Genomic DNA, 18098 nt, shown 5'->3' on the forward strand with positions numbered 1-18098 from the left:
TATATTTTTTGCACATTAAAAAAAGAAAGAATGAAAGGAAATGTCGTAGCCACAAATTTTTTTTTTAATTTAGAATTTTTTTTGAAAATAGTTATTGTATTGTCTTGACTTTAGCGCAAACAACAATCGAGATTAATAAAAGGAAATATGATATTGGTTTTTCTTTCATATTCATTATATTGTATAGTATGTAAAACGCCTCATTCTTTTTGTTTTATTTAATTATATTATTCTCGTACGAAAAGAAAAGAAAAAACATTTAAGAAAATCAATATGATGGGATTACAGGGAGGAGGTTATTTTTTGTAAAGAAAAAAGGGGAGGGGAAGAGGAGGAAGAGGTAAGGAAGGAAGGAGGGAAGGAAATAAACAGCAGGAAACACTTTTCATAATATATATATTTTTCTTTTTACAAAAAATTCAGTATATAATGAAGAAGGGTATCCACAGCAGATATATTTGTTCCAACAAGAGAAATCTTTTTTTTATACACTGTCCTTCCGTTTTTTTTTCTTTCTTTCCATCTTCCTTCCCGTCCACTAACTTATCCAAAACCTCCACCCCTTTTCCTACCTAAATATATAACAACTGTGTATCCTATATAAATCTATATATCCATCCATCCATCCATCCATCCATTCATTTATTCTTTTTTTAAAACTATTTAAATTTTTAAAAAAATGCGTTCATTTGCCCTCGTCACTCTCCTCGCTCTTACCAGCAGCACTCTTGCGGCACCTTTTTCCCTTCGCCAGCTCGGCGATGTCGTCAACGGACCTACAGCGATCAACGAGGCCACTGTGAACAACGGTCAGCTCGCTGAGGGAGTTCTCGACACCGAGACATCCTTCGACAATGCTCAGATTATCGGCGCAACGGGTAACACTATTGAAACCACCAATAGTAACAAGAACATCCACGGCAATGCATTCCTTAATGCCAAGATTAACGTTGCCCAGGGTGTCCAGGGTTCGGCAGTCGTCGGTAATGGAAATAAGGTGTTTGATGCTTGGAGCAACCCTGCACTTTGGGCTGGCCCTTATTATAAGCGCCAGTTGGCTAATGCTTTGTCGGATATTGATAGCAACACGGTTAATAGCGGTGCTCTGTCCCAGGGAACGCTCAAGGCTGGTTTGTCGCTGGAGGGTGCTTCGGTGCTGAACCCTGTGGGTAATGATGTGACCCAGGTTAGCAAGAACCAGGAGATTGCTGATAGCACTTTCGTCCAGCCCACGTTTAACGAGGCTACAAACAATGATGGCCCGGTGTATGCTGGTAACAACGGTTTCTTTATGCCGGTTAACAACGAGAAGGATGCTATTCATATTGATAACGGCGCTTTCTTTGCATCTGCCCTGGCTGGTTACTTTGGTCCCGCCCCAGTCGCTGTCGAAGCTGTTGCTGCTCCTCTTTACTGAGTAACGAGACTAGATAGTTAATCTGTTTCTTCTTTCTTTTTTAAATTTAACATTTTCTTGTTGAATTAATATCCAAATAATCATACGCAAGATTGCATGTGCGAATATTGTCAATATGAAAAAAGCATTCAGTTGCTGATCGTTTGATTGATAATGTTGATGTTGTAAAAGCTATACAATTACTAATCCAGTACAAGAAAAATGCAAGAAAAATGAGTAAAAGAGAGGCGTTTTATAAGCTGGTAAAAACAAAGCCAAGGGGGCGGAGCAAGCGAGCACAAGAGAGCAAGGCAAGGTTATACGGTGAATGGTGAGGGGGGAAAAGAAGGTGTGGGTGAAAGAAAAAAACTATCTACATCTGGTCACCGGCCTCCTGCTGCTGGTAGGCACCCTCCTGCTGCTGGTAGGAGTCACCGTCCTGCTGCTGGTAGTTGCTGCGCTGCTGGTAACCGCCCTGGCTGCTACGCTGCTGGTAACCACCCTGGTTTGTGCGCTGCTGGTAACCACCACCATAGTTGCTGCGCTGGGGGTAGCTGCCACCCTCCTGCTGCTGGTAGTTAGTGCGCTGCTGGTAGCCACCGCCATAGTTGCTACGCTGCTGGTAGCTGCCGCCCTCCTGCTGCTGCTGGCCATCCTCGTAGTTGCGACGAGGAGGACGGTCGCCGTAGGTGCGCTGCTGACCGTTGTTGTTGTAGCTACCGCGGCTCTGGAACTGAGGACGGGGAGCGGAGGGGTCACGCTCGTTGGCGGCGTTGACGACAATCTTGCGACCTTGGACGTCCATGTCGGTACCACCCTCAATGGCGGCCTGGGCCTCCTCGGGAGTGCCAAAGGTAACAAAGCCGAAACCACGGGAGCGACCTAGCAACAAAAAAAAGGAGGGAAAAAGAGATGTTTGTATTTTAGTGCAAAAATATTGGTATTTTTTACTTTTATCTGCCCAAAAAAATTAGTTATGGTATTTACCTGTCTCGCGGTCGTTGACGATAACGGTCTGCAGGACAGCACCGAACTTGGAGAAAATCTCAGTAAGCTCTTCCTGGGAGACAGAGAAGGGCAGGGAACCGACAAAAACCTTGGAGCTCATGACTAAAAGTAAGAAAAAAGAAAGTAAAAAAGAGAAAGACAAGAAACTTGTAGGCTAGAAACTAGAAACTAGGACAAAAACACCCAAACAAAAAAGAAATATATAAACTAAAAAATTAACAGAAGAAGAAAGAGGTTAAAAAATAGGGAACGGGATAAATGGGTGATAATGTTTTTTTTCCGTCTTTTTTCATGGTGGAAAATTTTCACTTTTTTTTTTTTTTTTTTTTTTTTTTTTTTTTCTTCTCGTTTTTTTATTTCTTCTTTTTTCATTTCCTCTTGCGGTTGTTATATTTTCGTTCTTTCCTGTTCCAGCCACATATTTCTTTCATGAAGCGGGAGGAGCATCAGAGAAAAAGAGAGGAAACGAATGACAGCAGCAGCAGCATGATTAAAAAAGCCAGTAGCATGAGAAACGCACACGTAAGCGAAAGAAGCAACATTGATTTTTCCACAAAAAAGGGAGAAAATTTTTGTTTTGTCAAAAATTTAGGGCTTTAGCGCTGCAAAATCATGGAAAAATTGCATTGCGTTGCGTTGCATTGTATTGTATATTTTTCTTTCTTCATAATGCAAAAAAAGAAAAAAAGAGGGGGATGAGGGTGTCAGTTTTAATCATTTAGATGGATATTTTTCTTTTGGTGTCTGTTGGCATGCTATTGGCTGAATATGACTAAACACAAATATTCAAGTCGAGTCGCGAGCCACCACAGGATTGTTTTAAAAATAAGAATCCACACGGTGCAGATAGATTGTGGCACGGGTGTGAGCGGGTGTCGCTTGCAATCAGGCCACCGACTTTTTTATATTTATTTTTGGCTCATCCATGATTTGGATCCAACATGAACGAGCTATTTGATTTGATTTGATTTGGTTTGGTTTGGTTTGGTTTGGTTGGAATAAAGTGGAGCTTGGATGCAGCCACAAACACAGATAGATAGATAATCATATATTTGGAACAAAGCAAAAGAAAAAGAAGAAAAAGAAGCAGAAAAGAGGGAAGGTTGGGCAAAAAGCCCAATTCGTATTGAGTTCAATGTCAATTGATAACTAGCATTTCTGTCGATAAAAGAACAAAACTGCTCTTTTCTTGGTCATTGAGAGGGAGAGAGACTGGCTGGCTGACTGGCTAACTGGCTGACTGGCTGACGTACTGTGCGCTTAATGAAAAAAAAGAAGGGAGGGGGAATTTAAAAAAAAAAAAGTAAAGCTCAGTCTGTCTTTTCTTCTCAGTGGATTTATTTATATTGTCGATCATGTGGATTTTTCTCATGCGTGAATAAAAAAAAGGTTGTTTCCAAAACAGAAAAGTAAAATAAACGAACTGTCAGATTCATTATTTTCCTCATCCTTTTGTTGTCGTTTTTTGTTGTTCATTTTTTGTTGTCGTTGTCATTGTCGTTGTCGTGGTCGTGGTCGTTGTCGTGGCCATTGTCGTTGTTCATTTTTTCTATTTAATTATTATTGCTATTGCTATTATTATTATTATTATTATTATTATTATTTTGATACATTTATTATAATACATTTTTCTTCTTTTTATTTATTACAATTTCCATCTCGAATAAAATAATTCATATAAATTCATATTTCTTTTATAATGTCGGGGAATCAACTTATTCGTGAATACAAACTGGTGGTTGTTGGCGGCGGTGGAGTGGGTAAATCTGCGTTGACGATTCAATTTATCCAAGCGCACTTTGTTGACGAGTATGACCCGACCATTGAGGACTCGTACCGTAAGCAGTGCACGATTGATAATGAGACGGCAATGCTTGATGTGCTGGACACGGCTGGGCAGGAGGAGTACAGGTAAGGCCAACAAAAAGATTGAAAATGAGGGGCATGCACCTCTTTGTGTTTGTATGCGCGCTATGTCTTTTTCTGTTAGGTTGATTTTGTGGGCACTCTTTCACAGAACAACAACAACAACAACAACAACAACAACAACAACAACAACAACAACAACAACAACAAACATGTCGATCACTAAACGCGCTTCGCTTTTTTCTTTGTGACCAAACGTTTGTTTGTAGTGCTATGCGTGAGCAGTACATGCGGACAGGCGAGGGATTCTTGCTTGTGTACAGCATTACGTCTCGGAACTCCTTCGAGGAGATGCCGACGTTCCAGCAGCAGATTCTGCGGGTGAAGGACCGCGACTACTTCCCAATGATTGTGTGCGGCAACAAGGCGGATCTGGAGAGCGAGCGGCAGGTGTCGACGCAGGAGGGCCAGGATATTGCACGGGCCTTTGGCTGTCCGTTCCATGAGACTTCGGCCAAGACCAAGACGAACGTCAAGGAGGCCTTCTACACGCTGGTGCAGGAGATCCGCCGCTACAATAAGGAGTTTGCCACGGTGCCGACCAACGCCAAGGGTGCTGGTGGCCAGCAGCCTGGGTACGGGTCGCCCGAGGACGGAGCTGCTGGCTGTGGATGCATTATCCTGTAAAAAAAGCGCAAGTTTTGAACTCTCTCCCTCCCCCCCTTCGGCTTTTTTTTCCTTAATACTTTCTTTCTTTTTCTCTCTTAATACCAATTTCTCTACTTTCTATTTTGATTTGTGGTGCACAGAGGCTCTGAAAAACTGAGTAGGGGGGGGACCACCGCCCACATCGCATTTTTTCTTTTCCGTATCAGCTCCCAGGCGCAGCTTGCACCTACCTAAAAAGAACGCAGCGCTTGCGACTCGCAAAGAGAGAGAGAGAGATGAGCCGTTGTTGCATCAGCCAAGCAGTGGGGCACTCGACAGGGCTAGGCCTGACGCAGCTAGGCGCCATCCAGCAGCGGCCACTCTCCCTCTCCCTCCGCTATTACTCATTGTTTTTCAATAATTCGCAATTGGGCCTAAATTCAAAAATGACCACAGACACTGCGCGGCTCCTCGGCGGGTCGCTAGGCCGGCGCGTCCAGCAAATCGTCCAGCAGCCCCTGGACTCGGCCTCGGTGCGGCAGACGCTCCAGACGCTAGCCTCGAGCTACGGGGACGCGGGAGGCGCTGAGGGTGCGCTGGCGCGGCTGGCGAGGCACCGCGACGTGCGCCAGGACATGGCCGAGCGGACCCAGGCGCTGGACGAGGAGTTTGTCCTGGCCCTGGGCGCGGTCGACGCAGTCTTCGGCGAGCTCGAGGCCAACGTCGCTGCGATCGACCAGCAGTGCCTGGCGCTGCGCCAGCAGGTTGGCCGGGCACTGCGCGCCACCGCGGGCGCAGCGCAGCAGGCGGCGCTGCTGGGCGAGGAGCAGCGCGACCTGCAGCGCCGCCGCACGCTGGCGCAGCGGCTGGCCGAGAAATTCACGCTGGCGCCGGCGCACCGGGCGGCGCTGTCCCAGCGGCCACCCACGGTCGACGCGGTGTTTTTCGCCGCGCTGGACCGCGTGGCGGAGGCGCGCGCCGAGTGCCGCCTGCTGGGCGACCGCCTGGCCGCGCGCGAAATGGCCGCCGAGCTGGAGCGCGTCGAGGGCGACGCGTTCGACGCGCTGCTGCGGTGGGCGCTGGCGGCCGTGCGGCAGCAGCTTGCCGGCGACGCGCCCGCGGCCGAGCCCGCGGCCGAGCTCAGGCGGGCGCTGGCCAGGCTCGCGCCGCACGCGGCGCTGGCAGCCGCGGCCGAGGCCGAGATCGCCAGCGTGCGGTGCGCGGCGCTGGAGCAGGCCTTCCTGCGCGCCCTGGCCACCGGAGGCCCCGGCGGCCGGCCGCGGCCGATCGAGGCGCATGCCGGCGATCCGCAGCGCTTCGTCGGCGACATGCTCGCCTGGGTCCACCAGGCGTGCGCCTCCGAGCGCGAGCTGCTCGGCGCGATGGTTGGCGAGCGCGGCCGTGACGTAGGCGCCAGCGCGCTTCTGCCGCGTGCGCTGGCGAACGTCGCGCGGCCGCTGGAGATCCGCGTGGCGCAGACCGTCGGCTCGATGCGCGACGCGGTGGCGCTGTACCGCGTCGCCAGCGTGCTGGGCTTCTACGCCGCGCTGTTCGGCGGCGCGCTGCCGGGCGGCGCGCTGCTGGCGACGGTGCAGGCGCTGGAGCGGCAGGCGCACGCGCAGCTGCTGCGGCGGCTCGGCGAGCTGGCGGACGCGGCGGACTTTGCGGCCGTGACGCCAGCGCTGGACGCGCCGGCGGCATTGGCAGGGCTGCTGGCGGCGGCCACGGGCATCCTGCGCCTGCACATGGACTCGGTGGACGATGCCAGCGCCGGCGGCCCGGGCGCGTCGGTGGTCGGTGCCATCGCCGGCGTCCTGCGCCGCGCGCTGCACGAGGCGCAGGCGGCGGCGCCGAGGACGCGGCTGCGCGGCTACGAGCAGGCCATGTTTGAGCTCAACGTGGTTGGCGCTGTGCTTGACGCGCTGGCGCCGTTTGCGCAGCGGCTGCTGGCGCAGTGCGTCGCCGACGTGCGCGTGCGCGAGGCCGCCCTGGTGGATGAGCTGCGCGCGCAGCTGTGCGCGGTGCTGCGCGACCGGGCGCAGCTGCCGCTGGCGCAGAGCACCGTCGGCGCCGCGGAGATCGAGGCCTTCAATGCGCAGCTGAAGGGCGCGTCGGACTTTGATGTTTCGCGCTTGGTCGCGCGCCTGCATAACCACGCGCTGGCGCGCAACGTGGCCGCCGATGTTGCGCGCTTGTTTGTCGACGAGTACGCGGCGTTCTACGCCAGAGTCGCCGCGTCGATGCGCGGCAGCGCTGAGCTGGCGCTGCTGTTGCCGCCCGAAACCGTGTCGACGCTGCTGTGATTCTTTAATCTCCCACTTTGATTTGCTTTGATTCCACCTATTTTGCTTGTTTTCCGCCCCATCTTTGGATCCGCTGCTGCAGCGCTAGGTCTGGCTTGGCCTGGCCGTACTCCATCGGAAGGCCCGTGAATGGGTCGGTCTGCAGCGTGCCCAGGTGCCTGCGGATCGTGGACCGGTCGCAGCGAGCGCCGCCGGGCAGCACCACCGGGTCGACCATGATGTTCTGGGTGATAAAGTCGATGAACTCGCCCGGGCACTCGCCCAGCGAGCTGCCCACCACCCTGTGCTCGGCTTGCTTGTGCTCGGCTTGCTTGTGCTCGGCCACATTGCATTGTCGCGCGCTCTCCCACGCCTGCGCTCTGAGGTCCATCGGCAGCCACTGCGACGGCTGCGCCCAGATAAGAATTCCGCCCAGGCCTGGCGGCTGCGCATGGTGCATCGACGTTATGCGGATTTTGATCCGCCTCACTGTGTGCAAGGAATTGGGCCGTTGTGTGAACGCCTGCCATTTGGATACAAGAGCGGCAGCGCATTGTCCTTGCTGCTGGTGCTGCTGGTGCTGCTGGTTTTGGTGCTGGTGCTGGTGCTGGTGCTGGTGCTGGTGCTGGTGATACCGCTGCTGCTGCTGCTGCTGCTGCCGCCGCATGGCCTCGGCTACCCGCTGCCACCCCAGCTCTCCATTGTACAATGCCTGCGGCAGTGCCGCCATATGGTCGTTTTTTTCCCAGACCAGTTGTGGGCCCAGCATTTCCCACTTGTCCTGCCGCGAATTCCATGTAAACACACTGACGACTCTGGCCGCGTGCTGCCGGATTCGCGGATCCACCACTATGGCTGCCAGGGAAACCTGGTGCGCAAATTCAAGGGTCACTTCGACCGGTGGTTTGACAAACGACTCGGCCATGAATCCCTTACCTTGCTGTAATTGCCCGAGTGATACAGGGAGTAGTGATGGGGCTGAGTGTGCGGTGTGCTGCTTGCTTACTAGATTGGAAACTGAATGGTTGGTTGTGCTCGGGTAGTCGCTGGAAATTGCCGTGCCGAGCCGGGAGTCTGCGTAGTCAAAGAGCTCAATGCCGCTCATTATTTACTCTACTTTTACTTTTTAAATATTCATGAGGATAGGGTGTCAAGGTGAATGTTTTTTATTTTAAATTTAGCACTAGGCAATTTTTTTACACGTGCGACATTGTCCAATTTTCTATGGGATGCTTACCTCAAATCAAGTGAGCAAGCCTGTGGGACTTTATGTTGCAAACGATCACAAATGCAAAGCATGTGTATTCACCACAATATACATACGCGATTAAAATTAATCATTCTAATGTTTCTCAAAAATACTCGTAATTTAGTATTTGCCAGTCTATCAAACCATAAAATATTTATATAATCCAAAACCCAAGTATCCACCAAAAAAAACCAGTTATTCAAACTTTTTCAATTGGCGTGACAATGCGAGGGGAAGTGCATTCAGAACCAGATGATATGTATCGGGCTATCAGAGACATTGTGTTGATCATAAAAAAGAAGTTCGCTGCTGTTTTAAATTTATGCCTTAATATTTTATGATTACTCCGCATGGTCTTTGGCCAAAACCCCAAGGATTAATCTCTATATTAACAACATCCCCCACACACACATACGCCATGTCTTGAATTCCAATACTTCAGTATTCCAATATTCTAATGTTAATATTACAATTAACCATTTCGTCACCCACCTCACCCCATCCCACCCCCACCCCGCACACACAAACATCTACATTCACAACCATCTACACAGACATGTTCAATAGTCTCTCGATGGACCATGTATGTTGACAATTTATCTCTTTCATTTTATATCGTATTACATTTTACATTTTACATTTTTATTCCTAATAGAATCCTATTTCATAAACACACATATATTTAAATAATTTATTGTATAGCTCTTGGCCATTATCATATTTCCTCCCCGTAAACAAAAAAATTGGCTTGCTATTTGTCCTTTTCACAAAATAATGACCAAGTGCATAACATCTGCGCTCTTGCTCATCGCCTTTGGCACCGGCTGGTCCTTGGCTAACACCATAGCGCCCGAGGACAAAGTTGTCACATACCCATCAAACGTGCGGATTAAACCAGGTTCCTACATAATAGAGTTCGAAGAAGAAGCGCGCAGCGTCAATGTCAACGCCTTCATCGCCAACATCGAGGCTCTGCCCGAGGTGACCATCAGCAATCAGTTCACAAAAGTCTTCAATGGTTTCTCTGTCACCACTGCGCGCGACACCGACCCCGTAGAACTAGCCCGGGTGCGCGGCGTTCGACGCGTGTGGCCTGTAAGATTTCATGATCTAAAGTACTCATTTGCGCCGCAGAACAGCACAGGTTTTTTCCACCACCACATGACGAGCGTCGACAAGGTGTTGAGGGACTTGGGGATTGACGGGAAGGGAATTAAGATTGGAATTGTTGATAGCGGCGTCGACTATAACCACCCTGAGCTCGGTGCATGTTGGAAGACCCCTGGCTGCCCGTGGCAGTACGGCGAGGACTTTATTGGCGATCGCTTTGACTTTAACAATGACAACCCTATTATCGAGCCCAACAAGACTCCGATGGACTGCGATGGCCATGGCACGCATGTCGCCGGCATTATTGGCGGGCAAGGCCCGGAGGTCCACGGGGTTGCTCCGGGAGCCACTCTCGGCATGTACCGTGTGTTCAGCTGTGCGGTGGGCGGCTCAGTGTCGGCGCCCGATGATATTATCTTGCAGGGCATTGAGGCTGCCTTTAATGACGGCCACGATGTCATTAGTTTGTCGCTCGGTGGCGGCGGATGGCCCGAGGATCCCCTGGCGGTCGCATGTTCCAAGATGACACAAAAGGGCGTGGTTGTCGTCGCCGCCATTGGCAACGACGGATCCAATGGTATGTTCACTGCCGGGTCGCCTGCGGTCGGACGCGGCGTTATCAGCGTGGGCTCGGTGGACAATTGGAATATCACCGGCCAGGTGGCCAACATTACCTTGCCTAGTGGAGCTTACCGCTCGGTGTATGTAGAGGATTCAAACGCCGACAAGGCGCCCTTTGTGTTTGAGTCAGACATACCTATCGTTGCCCCACTGGATGCCACTGGCAGCCTGCTTGGCTGCTCAGAGTACCCCACATTTGTCAACCTCACGGGAAGGATTGCGCTGATCAAGCGCGGTACCTGCACATTTACCGTGAAGGTGCGCTTTGCGCAATCTGCCGGCGCCATTGGCGTGCTCATATACAACAATGCCAATGGAATTATGAACGCTGCACTTGATCCGGCCGTTAATATCCCGGTTGCCATGCTGACCGCAGACGACGGTGCCTTTATCATCAACGGCATTCTGCAAGGCAACGGCAGCGGCATTGGCGTGGTGACAATCAAATCGCGCAAGGGTGCAGTCAGCACTTTTGCTGCATTTACAGGCGGCCAGATGTCCTCATTCAGCTCGTTTGGCCCGTCGCCTGAGCTCGACATTGATCCAGTGATTTCAGCCCCTGGCGGCAGCATTTGGTCGACCTTCCCACTCAGTATGGGCAAATACGCCTCACTCTCAGGAACCTCGATGGCCACACCGTACGTCTCTGGCACTGTCGCGCTGCTTAAACAGGCGCGGCCAAACTTCAGTGTCAACGACATCCGCAAGGCGCTAATGACCTCTGCCAAGCCGCTGAAAGACGACAATACTGGCAAGTTGGTGCATCCGTATTCGAGCGGCTCGGGGCTGGTCAATGTGTACGACGCCATCATGTCTCGCGTCCTCATCAGCCCACCAACGCTGACAATTAACGACACAAACTGGGGCCCAGTCAAAGATATCCCTCAGCTACAGTCACTGGGCTCTGTCCGCTGGGCCGTGCGGTCGATCAACGTCAACAACACGGATTGCACTCGTGGAATGCTCATATCTCTCGAAAGCACAGCGGCCAACTCCATCTCGATGTACTCGGCCAATGGCACGCTCAGCCTCACACCGCGCACATGGCCAGCCGAAAACACCACTGTCGCCACCGCCGCCGCCGCATCGAGCAGCACACTTCCCCAGGTGTTTACCCAGACTAAATCTCAGTACATCCCAGCCGGCCAGTCGCGCAACTTTATTGTGTACATTGTTGCGCCTTACGGGTTGCAAGAGTCTGACCGATGGTTCTACGGGGGCTTCCTCAATTTTACGCTAAAGTGGAATCAGGAGCCCGCGCCCAGCGGCAACTATGTAGTGCCCTATGCCGGATTCAATGGCAACTACCGCGCACTAGATGTAATGACGTCCTCCGCGCAGTCGGGGCTTCCTGCGCTCGCTGATGCCAACCTCAGCATTATCGCCGATTCATCGCAGCTAGTCATCAGCAAAAACACGACAGCTTGGCTGGTGTACAGCATTGACGTTCCAACCCGCGTGATCTCTGCCACGATGCTCGACAACAAGAACAAGACGCGCGGGTATCTGGCATATGGCTACCAAGAGTACAATATCCGTAATCTTCCCAATAGCGGCGACTCGCTTTCCGGAGCCATCATCACTAACAAGATTTACAAGGACAAAGAGGCTACAGTCGAGATTGACGTGCCGCAGGGCAAGTACCATGCGCGTCTAATGGCGTTGCGCCCACTAGGGAATCCCAGAAACACGTGCGACTATCAGATCTGGGATTCGCCAGTGTTTAGTGTATTGTAATTAAAGCCGAATTAATTAATTTATATCTCAAGCGTGCATCAGCGTAGTTTATTATTTCATTTGTATTGCGTACATGTGCGTGTTGAAAAAATAGCTATACATATCATTGCGAGTCGTTGTTGCGGGATTCCTCGACAAGCTTAGCAAACAGACTGGTCTCATCAGCCAGCAGGTTGCCTGGCGTGTCGTACTCAGCGAGCCTGCCGCCATCAACAACCAATATCATGTCACTATCAATAATCGTGTTGAGCCTGTGCGCAATGGTCAGCACGGTGCAGTCCTTGAACTCCTTGCGGATGGACTCCTGGATTATCGAGTCGGTCGAGTTGTCAATTGCCGCCGTGGCCTCGTCGAGCACAAGCACTTTGGCGCGCTTGAGCAGCGCACGCGCAAGACAGATGAGCTGGCGCTGGCCGACGCTAAAGTTCTCGCCGCCCTGCGCGACTACAAATTCGAGTGCCTCGTCCTTGGAGCGCACGACATCGGCCAGGTGTGCGTGCTCGAGTGCATGCCAGATCTCCTGGTCTGAATAGCTGTTGAAGGGATCAAGGTTCTCGCGAACCGTGCCAGCAAACAGCACAGGGTCCTGCGGAATGATCGACAGCTTGCTACGCACATCATACAGACCGTACTGGGCAATGTCCTCGCCATCAATCAAAATCTGGCCACCTGCGGCTTCAATGATCCGGAACAGTGCCAGAGTCAGCGAAGATTTGCCAGCGCCCGTACGGCCCACAATGCCGACCTTCTGTTTGGGCAGCACGCGGAACGACAGGTCGCGAAGTACCAGGTCAAGTCCCTCGCGATACCTGGCTGAGTATCCTTTGAACTCAACCGTACCTTGCTCTGGCCAGGACTGCGCCGGACGGTTGTCCTCAATAACCTCAGGAGCCTCAGATGGCAAGCGTGCATATTCGACCACACGCTCGAGCTGGATCATGGAGTTTTCAACCTCAGTGTAGCTCCTGACCGACCAATTGAGCGAGCTCGTAAAGTCCAATGCGTATGCCACTGAGAGACCAACAAGCCCGGCGTCGCCATATCCGTAGTACTGAAGAGACACAATGGCGAGCATCGTGGTGCCAAGCATAACCAAGTTTCCCAAAGACTCCAGACGTAATGAAAGCCAGCGGTTGAGCGACTGATACGTGTAATACGCGCGGATGTTCTTTTCCAGACGGTGCTCGTTTTCAGCGACAAACCGCGAGTGCTGACCATAAGCACGAATGGTCGAGACGCCGCCGATGGATTCTTGGAAGTGGGAAAATATGGGGCTGCGAGTGGTCGAGTCGAGACGGCGGAGCTCGCGGCTGCTGTACAGATAGCGCTGCTGCAAGTAGCGGTAGACGAAGGCGAGCGGGAACATCAAAACAAGCATGAGAGGTGTCGAGAATCCAATGACTGAGACAGCTGAAATAACGCTGACCATTGTGTTGATCATGCCTGACACCGAGCGCGGCAGTGCCTCGTCGCAGCGTTGCAGATCCGACGAGAGGCGGTTGAGGATGCGGCCCAGCGGCGTGACATCAAAGAACGACATGGGCGAGCGCAGGACGCTAGACAGCATATTGTCGTGGATTTTTGTCGACGCTCTGATCGAGCAGCGCGTCCACAGCAGCAGCGATTGCAGCGAGCTCATCGACGCGCCCAGTAAGCCGAGGGCGCCGTAGATCAGCAGGTAGTAGAACACTGTGTGGCGGGCTATGGAAAAAAGCATAATGCCAGAGTCGACATCGGTTCTGCTGTTTGAAGATGCCCAGTGCTTAAGCCACATGTTGGCCGAAACATTGCTCACTGACGACGACAGCAGGGCGACTCCAAACATGACTGCATTGCGCATGCCGCAGGCCTTGGCGTATATGCGGTATATATCCCACTCGACCTTGCCCTGGCGGCTCACCTCAGTGGTCATCGTGCGGCCAGTGTTGTTGGCAGCGACCAAGGCACCAGCTGTCGCATCCTGCAGGTTGTTGTTACCGTTGCCGCACACCCTGCGGCGGGCCATAGACTCATGGACGGTGCCGATGCTGGCGCGGCCGAGCGTCTGCTTGGTCGACTTGCGGCGAATACCGACGCCCAGTGGCTCGGGCATGCCGTCCTGCTCGTTTTGTGTGGCCTCGTCCTCGTAGTACTCTGTGTCCGACGCGTTGCCACTCTCGCCGCTGTTGGCCGACGAGCTGCCCTCGCCCTCGATGTACTTGTGCACAAACTCATAGATCTCGCCCCGGTTAGCAATGACGCGAGCAAAGGGCCCGCGGTCGACAATGGCGCCGGCACTGAGCATGACGATCTGATCGGTATTGGACAGATATTGGACCGCGTTGGTGACCAGTATGCGCGCGCGCGTCTTGAGCAGGCCCTGTGGGCCCAGCACATGAGTGAATATGTGCTTGCCCACATGTGCGTCAACAGCAGCCAGCGGATCGTCGAGAATGTACACGTCCGCTCGCGAGTACACAGCGCGCGCCAGTGACACTCGCGCCTTTTGGCCGCCCGACAGGTTGATGCCCTTTTCGCCGATCTCGGTTGTGTCGCCACCCGGCAGCATTTCGAGATCGGGGCCCAGCGCGCAGGCATTGATGACCTTGTCGTAGAATTCTTGCTCGAAGCGGTGGCCAAACAAGATGTTGTCGCGCAGGGTCGCGTTCATGATCCACGGCTGCTGCGGCACATAAGCGACGCTGCCGCATAAAGTCACGCTACCGGCACTCTTAACCATCTCGCCAAGAATCGCCGATGCCAGCGATGACTTGCCCGAGCCAACTCTGCCAATCACTGCGACGAGCTCGCTGCGTTTGCATTCAATGTTGATATCGCTGAGCGTCGGTTGCGCGTCTGCAGACAGCCACCTGAACGTGCCGCCCTTGACGCTGACCAGCACGTCGTCCATGGACGCATCCGGCGCGTCGCGGTCGTAGGGTGCGTGGTCGACGGCCTCAAAGTCGATTTCGCCGGCGGTCAAAAAGTCAAATATGCGGCGGTTCGACACCATGGCCTCGAGCAGCCCAGGGATGACCATCGGGCCGTGCGACAGCGGGAAACGCAACATGTTGAACAGCGTCAGTGACACAAATACCAGCTGCGGGGTCAGAGGGCCATGCGACTTGTTGTCGGCCAGGCTGTACAGACCAAAGGTCGAGAAGGACACGGCAAACGGAATCAGCGTGACGACAAATGAGAAGGCGGCCTGAACTGTTCCGTAGCGACGAATGGTGGCCAGCTCCAGGCGCACACGCACGTCGTTAATGCGGCGGATGAACGAGGTCTCCCAGGCGTACAGTTTGATGATCTTGATTCCCGACAGCACCTCGTCCATAATCTTCATGCGCTGGTCGCGATAGCCCATCAGCAGCTTATTAAGCGACCGCATGATGCGGCTGATGTGCGCCGACGTCGGGATGCTAATCAGCATAATGGCGACCCCAGCGAACATGCTCCACCCGAGAGTCTGGTGCAGCAGATACAATGCCAGTAGAATCTGCAGAGGCGTGCTCCAAAGGTGATGCGAAAAGTTGGCAAAAAAGTCGGCGATGCGCTGCGAGTCGACGCTCATGTGTGTGACGATGCCCCCGATGTTGTATTTTTGACGCGTATCATTGGACAGCGCAATGGTCTTGCGGTAAATTGCCGTGGTCAGGCTGATCTTCATCAGGCAGTTGACACGCTGGTTTTGCGCCCAGTGCTGCTGGAAGGCCATTGTCTGGATGGTGGCAACGACAAACATGGATAGCGCGTAAAAGTAGCCGTACTCGATGGGCTCTGAATCCGCAGAGCCATACTTGCTGACGAATCCAATCAGACGCGACAGCAGGATCGGGTTGAGGAACGACACCAAATCCTTGATCAGCTTGTACAGGCCGCCGATCATCCACGGTATGCCGTACGTGCGCATGGTGGCGCGGAACAGCGACGGCCGGCCGGACTGCAGTTCTGCCTGCCAGTTGTGCTGAAAGCGTTCGGTCGCGACCTGCGGGCGGTACTCCGCACCAAGCTCCCAGGTGTCCTCCATCTGCAGTGGCTTGCGGAAGCCGGCCTCGAGCAGCGGCGTCATCCAAGAGAACGTGAGCTGCGAAAATACGTTTGCGCGCTCCTCGGGCGACTGCAGTGCGCACAAAGCCTCGTCGTCGTTATCGTCGTCGCACTCGTCAGGGAGCTCGTACAGCAGGTGCGGCTTGGGCTGCGACTCCAGCACCAATGCCGCCAGCGCCGCCAGCATGAAGCCAGCGTTGGCAGCGACCACGGGCACGTTGCTGATCCACAGTCCCATCGTCACGGCAGTGCGCAGCCGCATCAGCGCAAGCAGCACGGTGGCCAGCCAGAACAGCAGCAGCGGCGTCGAGGCCACGCGGCTGGCCAGCTGCTCCCTGTAATGCAGGCGCAGCGCTACAGCAGCAGCTACTGTCTGCAGGGCCAGCGAGATGCCAAAGACGCTGAACACGAGCTGTTGGTCGGCGAGCAGCACCAGCTCGGCGGTGGACGCGGCCAGGGCAAGAGCAGATGCAAAGAGTTTGGCCCAAAGTGTACCCGAGACAACAATGGCGCGCGGAAGCAGGGGTGCGCTGCGAAGGTCGCTCAGGCGCACTGCGGCGCCCACGACGAATGCGAGGTTGAGGCCGGCAACCAGCGCGCCATGCTGGAAGCAGGTGGTAAAGTCGACCGGGCGGATTGGGCTGAGCGGGCCCCAGCCCTCGAGCGACGGACAGAGTGGCGGCAGCAGCGACTGCATTGGGTGGTTGTTTGGATTGATACCTATCAGCGGCGCAGTAGGTTATATCGTTGCTGGTATGTAAAAATATAAAGAAAGAGGGGGTGCGGGAAGGTGGGAGCAGAGTAACTGTTTTTGATCGCGCACAGCCTAGAGTTTAAAAATCAAAGTTGAAAATAAAGTTGAAATTGCAATAGAAAAGATACGAAAAAAGAGATGGAAAAAATGGCTGGACCGTCTGCTACTCCTCATTTACCAAATAAAAAAGGGGCAACTAATTCATTATTCTTTATATAGGCTGTGGAGGGGCGCCAGTGCAAGGTGTGAGGGTTACAAATGCTGAATGGCAAATAAAAGCACGCAAAATTGGCTTTCGACTGGCCGCAGCCCCTATTTTGGAATTTTCCCCATGCATCTCAGCTTGCGACGATGGAACATCATTCGAAGATTCCGGAGTCTGCGACACTAACCATGGATTTGCTTTGTCTCGCGAGCAATTTTTTCCGATGTTGCGCCTGAGCGCAAATTGCCTCAGCCTTGGCCGATCCTTTCAAATACAAATCAATTGAATAATCAGGGAAACTAGTAAGCAGTCACGGCATTGCCATTGCCATTGCCATTGCCACTGCCTCATGAACAGAGCCAGGATCAGAGTCAGAGTCAGAATCAGCAGCGCCGCTCATTTGCTTTAACTTTGACTTCGGCAGGGGTCCACCAGATCGTGCGAATAGAATCACGCACAGTAACTGAAAGGGGTTGTTTGTTGGCATTTCAATTGGAAGATATTGCATTAAAAAGGAACATCTACAATGCAAAGCGCCATGTGCTGCTGTCCGCCGCCGCCGCCGCCTCCGCTGCTGCTGCTGGGCGTACTGCTGGGTCACAAGCTCAGCGCAGCGTGGTGTGTTTCTATTAACTTTATCTCGCCAATTACGACTTCAATGGCGCAGAGCGGCCGAACAATGCGCCAAAAAAGTGCTCATAAGGGACTTTGCCATTTTCTTTTCAGCATTTGCCTGGTCGCATTTGGCAGCCAATCGGAAAGCGGCATTCCAAGATCCAGGCCATTAAGATGCAAAAAAATAATTGACAACGTATTTGTCAGCCATCGGAAAAAAAGCACAAATATTTTCCATGTTCTGTTCTCACACCCACTATTCAAAAAGGAAAACATTGACCACGCAGCCGCCAATCTGATAGATGCTCTTAGAACTCAGGGCTCCAGCTGCTGCGGCGGTGGCGGCAATGGCAGCTCCAAATGGAAAACAAAAAGGCGTTGGGTTATTAAATGACAGCGAGCAGAATCAGCAACCTTGGTCCTCAATTCTTTTCTTTTTCGCCACTGTTATTTTTAATCGTTATTTTTGCACCTGACATTAATCATGTATCATCGACAAGACTTTTGCCCAAACAAAGAGGGCTGGGTAAGTGTTCATTTAATCCACGTTTCTCGACCACCAACAACTGAGCACGCAC

General features: G+C 52.8%; 6 protein-coding genes across 6 annotated transcripts; 4 read left to right on the forward strand and 2 right to left on the reverse strand.

Annotated features, from left to right (window-relative positions):
* The first annotated feature begins 312 nt into the window (after nucleotides 1–312).
* On the forward strand, nucleotides 313–1522 carry BX661DRAFT_186394 (uncharacterized protein). The gene has a single exon (XM_051537028.1). The coding sequence runs from the start codon at nucleotides 680–682 to the stop codon at nucleotides 1415–1417; it is 738 nt and encodes a 245-aa protein (XP_051389825.1). The 5' UTR covers nucleotides 313–679; the 3' UTR covers nucleotides 1418–1522.
* Nucleotides 1513–2736, reverse strand: BX661DRAFT_186395 (uncharacterized protein). The gene is made up of 2 exons (XM_051537029.1): nucleotides 2384–2736; nucleotides 1513–2278 (listed from the first exon to the last, which is right to left on the reverse strand). The coding sequence occupies exons 1-2, from the start codon at nucleotides 2502–2504 to the stop codon at nucleotides 1770–1772; spliced, it is 630 nt and encodes a 209-aa protein (XP_051389826.1). The 5' UTR covers nucleotides 2505–2736; the 3' UTR covers nucleotides 1513–1769.
* A 1241-nt stretch (nucleotides 2737–3977) lies between these two features.
* BX661DRAFT_186397 (ras protein) lies at nucleotides 3978–5032 on the forward strand. Its single transcript, XM_051537030.1, has 2 exons — nucleotides 3978–4315; nucleotides 4540–5032. The coding sequence occupies exons 1-2, from the start codon at nucleotides 4104–4106 to the stop codon at nucleotides 4955–4957; spliced, it is 630 nt and encodes a 209-aa protein (XP_051389827.1). The 5' UTR covers nucleotides 3978–4103; the 3' UTR covers nucleotides 4958–5032.
* A 332-nt stretch (nucleotides 5033–5364) lies between these two features.
* Nucleotides 5365–7221, forward strand: BX661DRAFT_200093 (oligomeric Golgi complex subunit 6; the record flags this gene model as incomplete). The annotated part of the gene is made up of 1 exon (XM_051538378.1): nucleotides 5365–7221. One exon carries the CDS (start codon nucleotides 5365–5367, stop codon nucleotides 7219–7221), a length of 1857 nt encoding a protein of 618 aa, XP_051389828.1.
* A 2714-nt stretch (nucleotides 7222–9935) lies between these two features.
* Nucleotides 9936–11923, forward strand: BX661DRAFT_186400 (uncharacterized protein). Its single transcript, XM_051537031.1, has one exon. The coding sequence runs from the start codon at nucleotides 10082–10084 to the stop codon at nucleotides 11915–11917; it is 1836 nt and encodes a 611-aa protein (XP_051389829.1). The 5' UTR covers nucleotides 9936–10081; the 3' UTR covers nucleotides 11918–11923.
* A 24-nt stretch (nucleotides 11924–11947) lies between these two features.
* BX661DRAFT_186402 (P-loop containing nucleoside triphosphate hydrolase protein) lies at nucleotides 11948–16951 on the reverse strand. The gene has a single exon (XM_051537032.1). It carries the CDS (start codon nucleotides 16641–16643, stop codon nucleotides 12021–12023), a length of 4623 nt encoding a protein of 1540 aa, XP_051389830.1. The 5' UTR covers nucleotides 16644–16951; the 3' UTR covers nucleotides 11948–12020.
* Nucleotides 16952–18098: the final 1147 nt, after the last annotated feature.

Source organism: Kickxella alabastrina (assembly GCF_025024165.1).
Source record: "Kickxella alabastrina strain RSA 675 chromosome Unknown BX661scaffold_21, whole genome shotgun sequence".
NCBI lineage: Eukaryota > Fungi > Kickxellomycota > Kickxellomycetes > Kickxellales > Kickxellaceae > Kickxella > Kickxella alabastrina.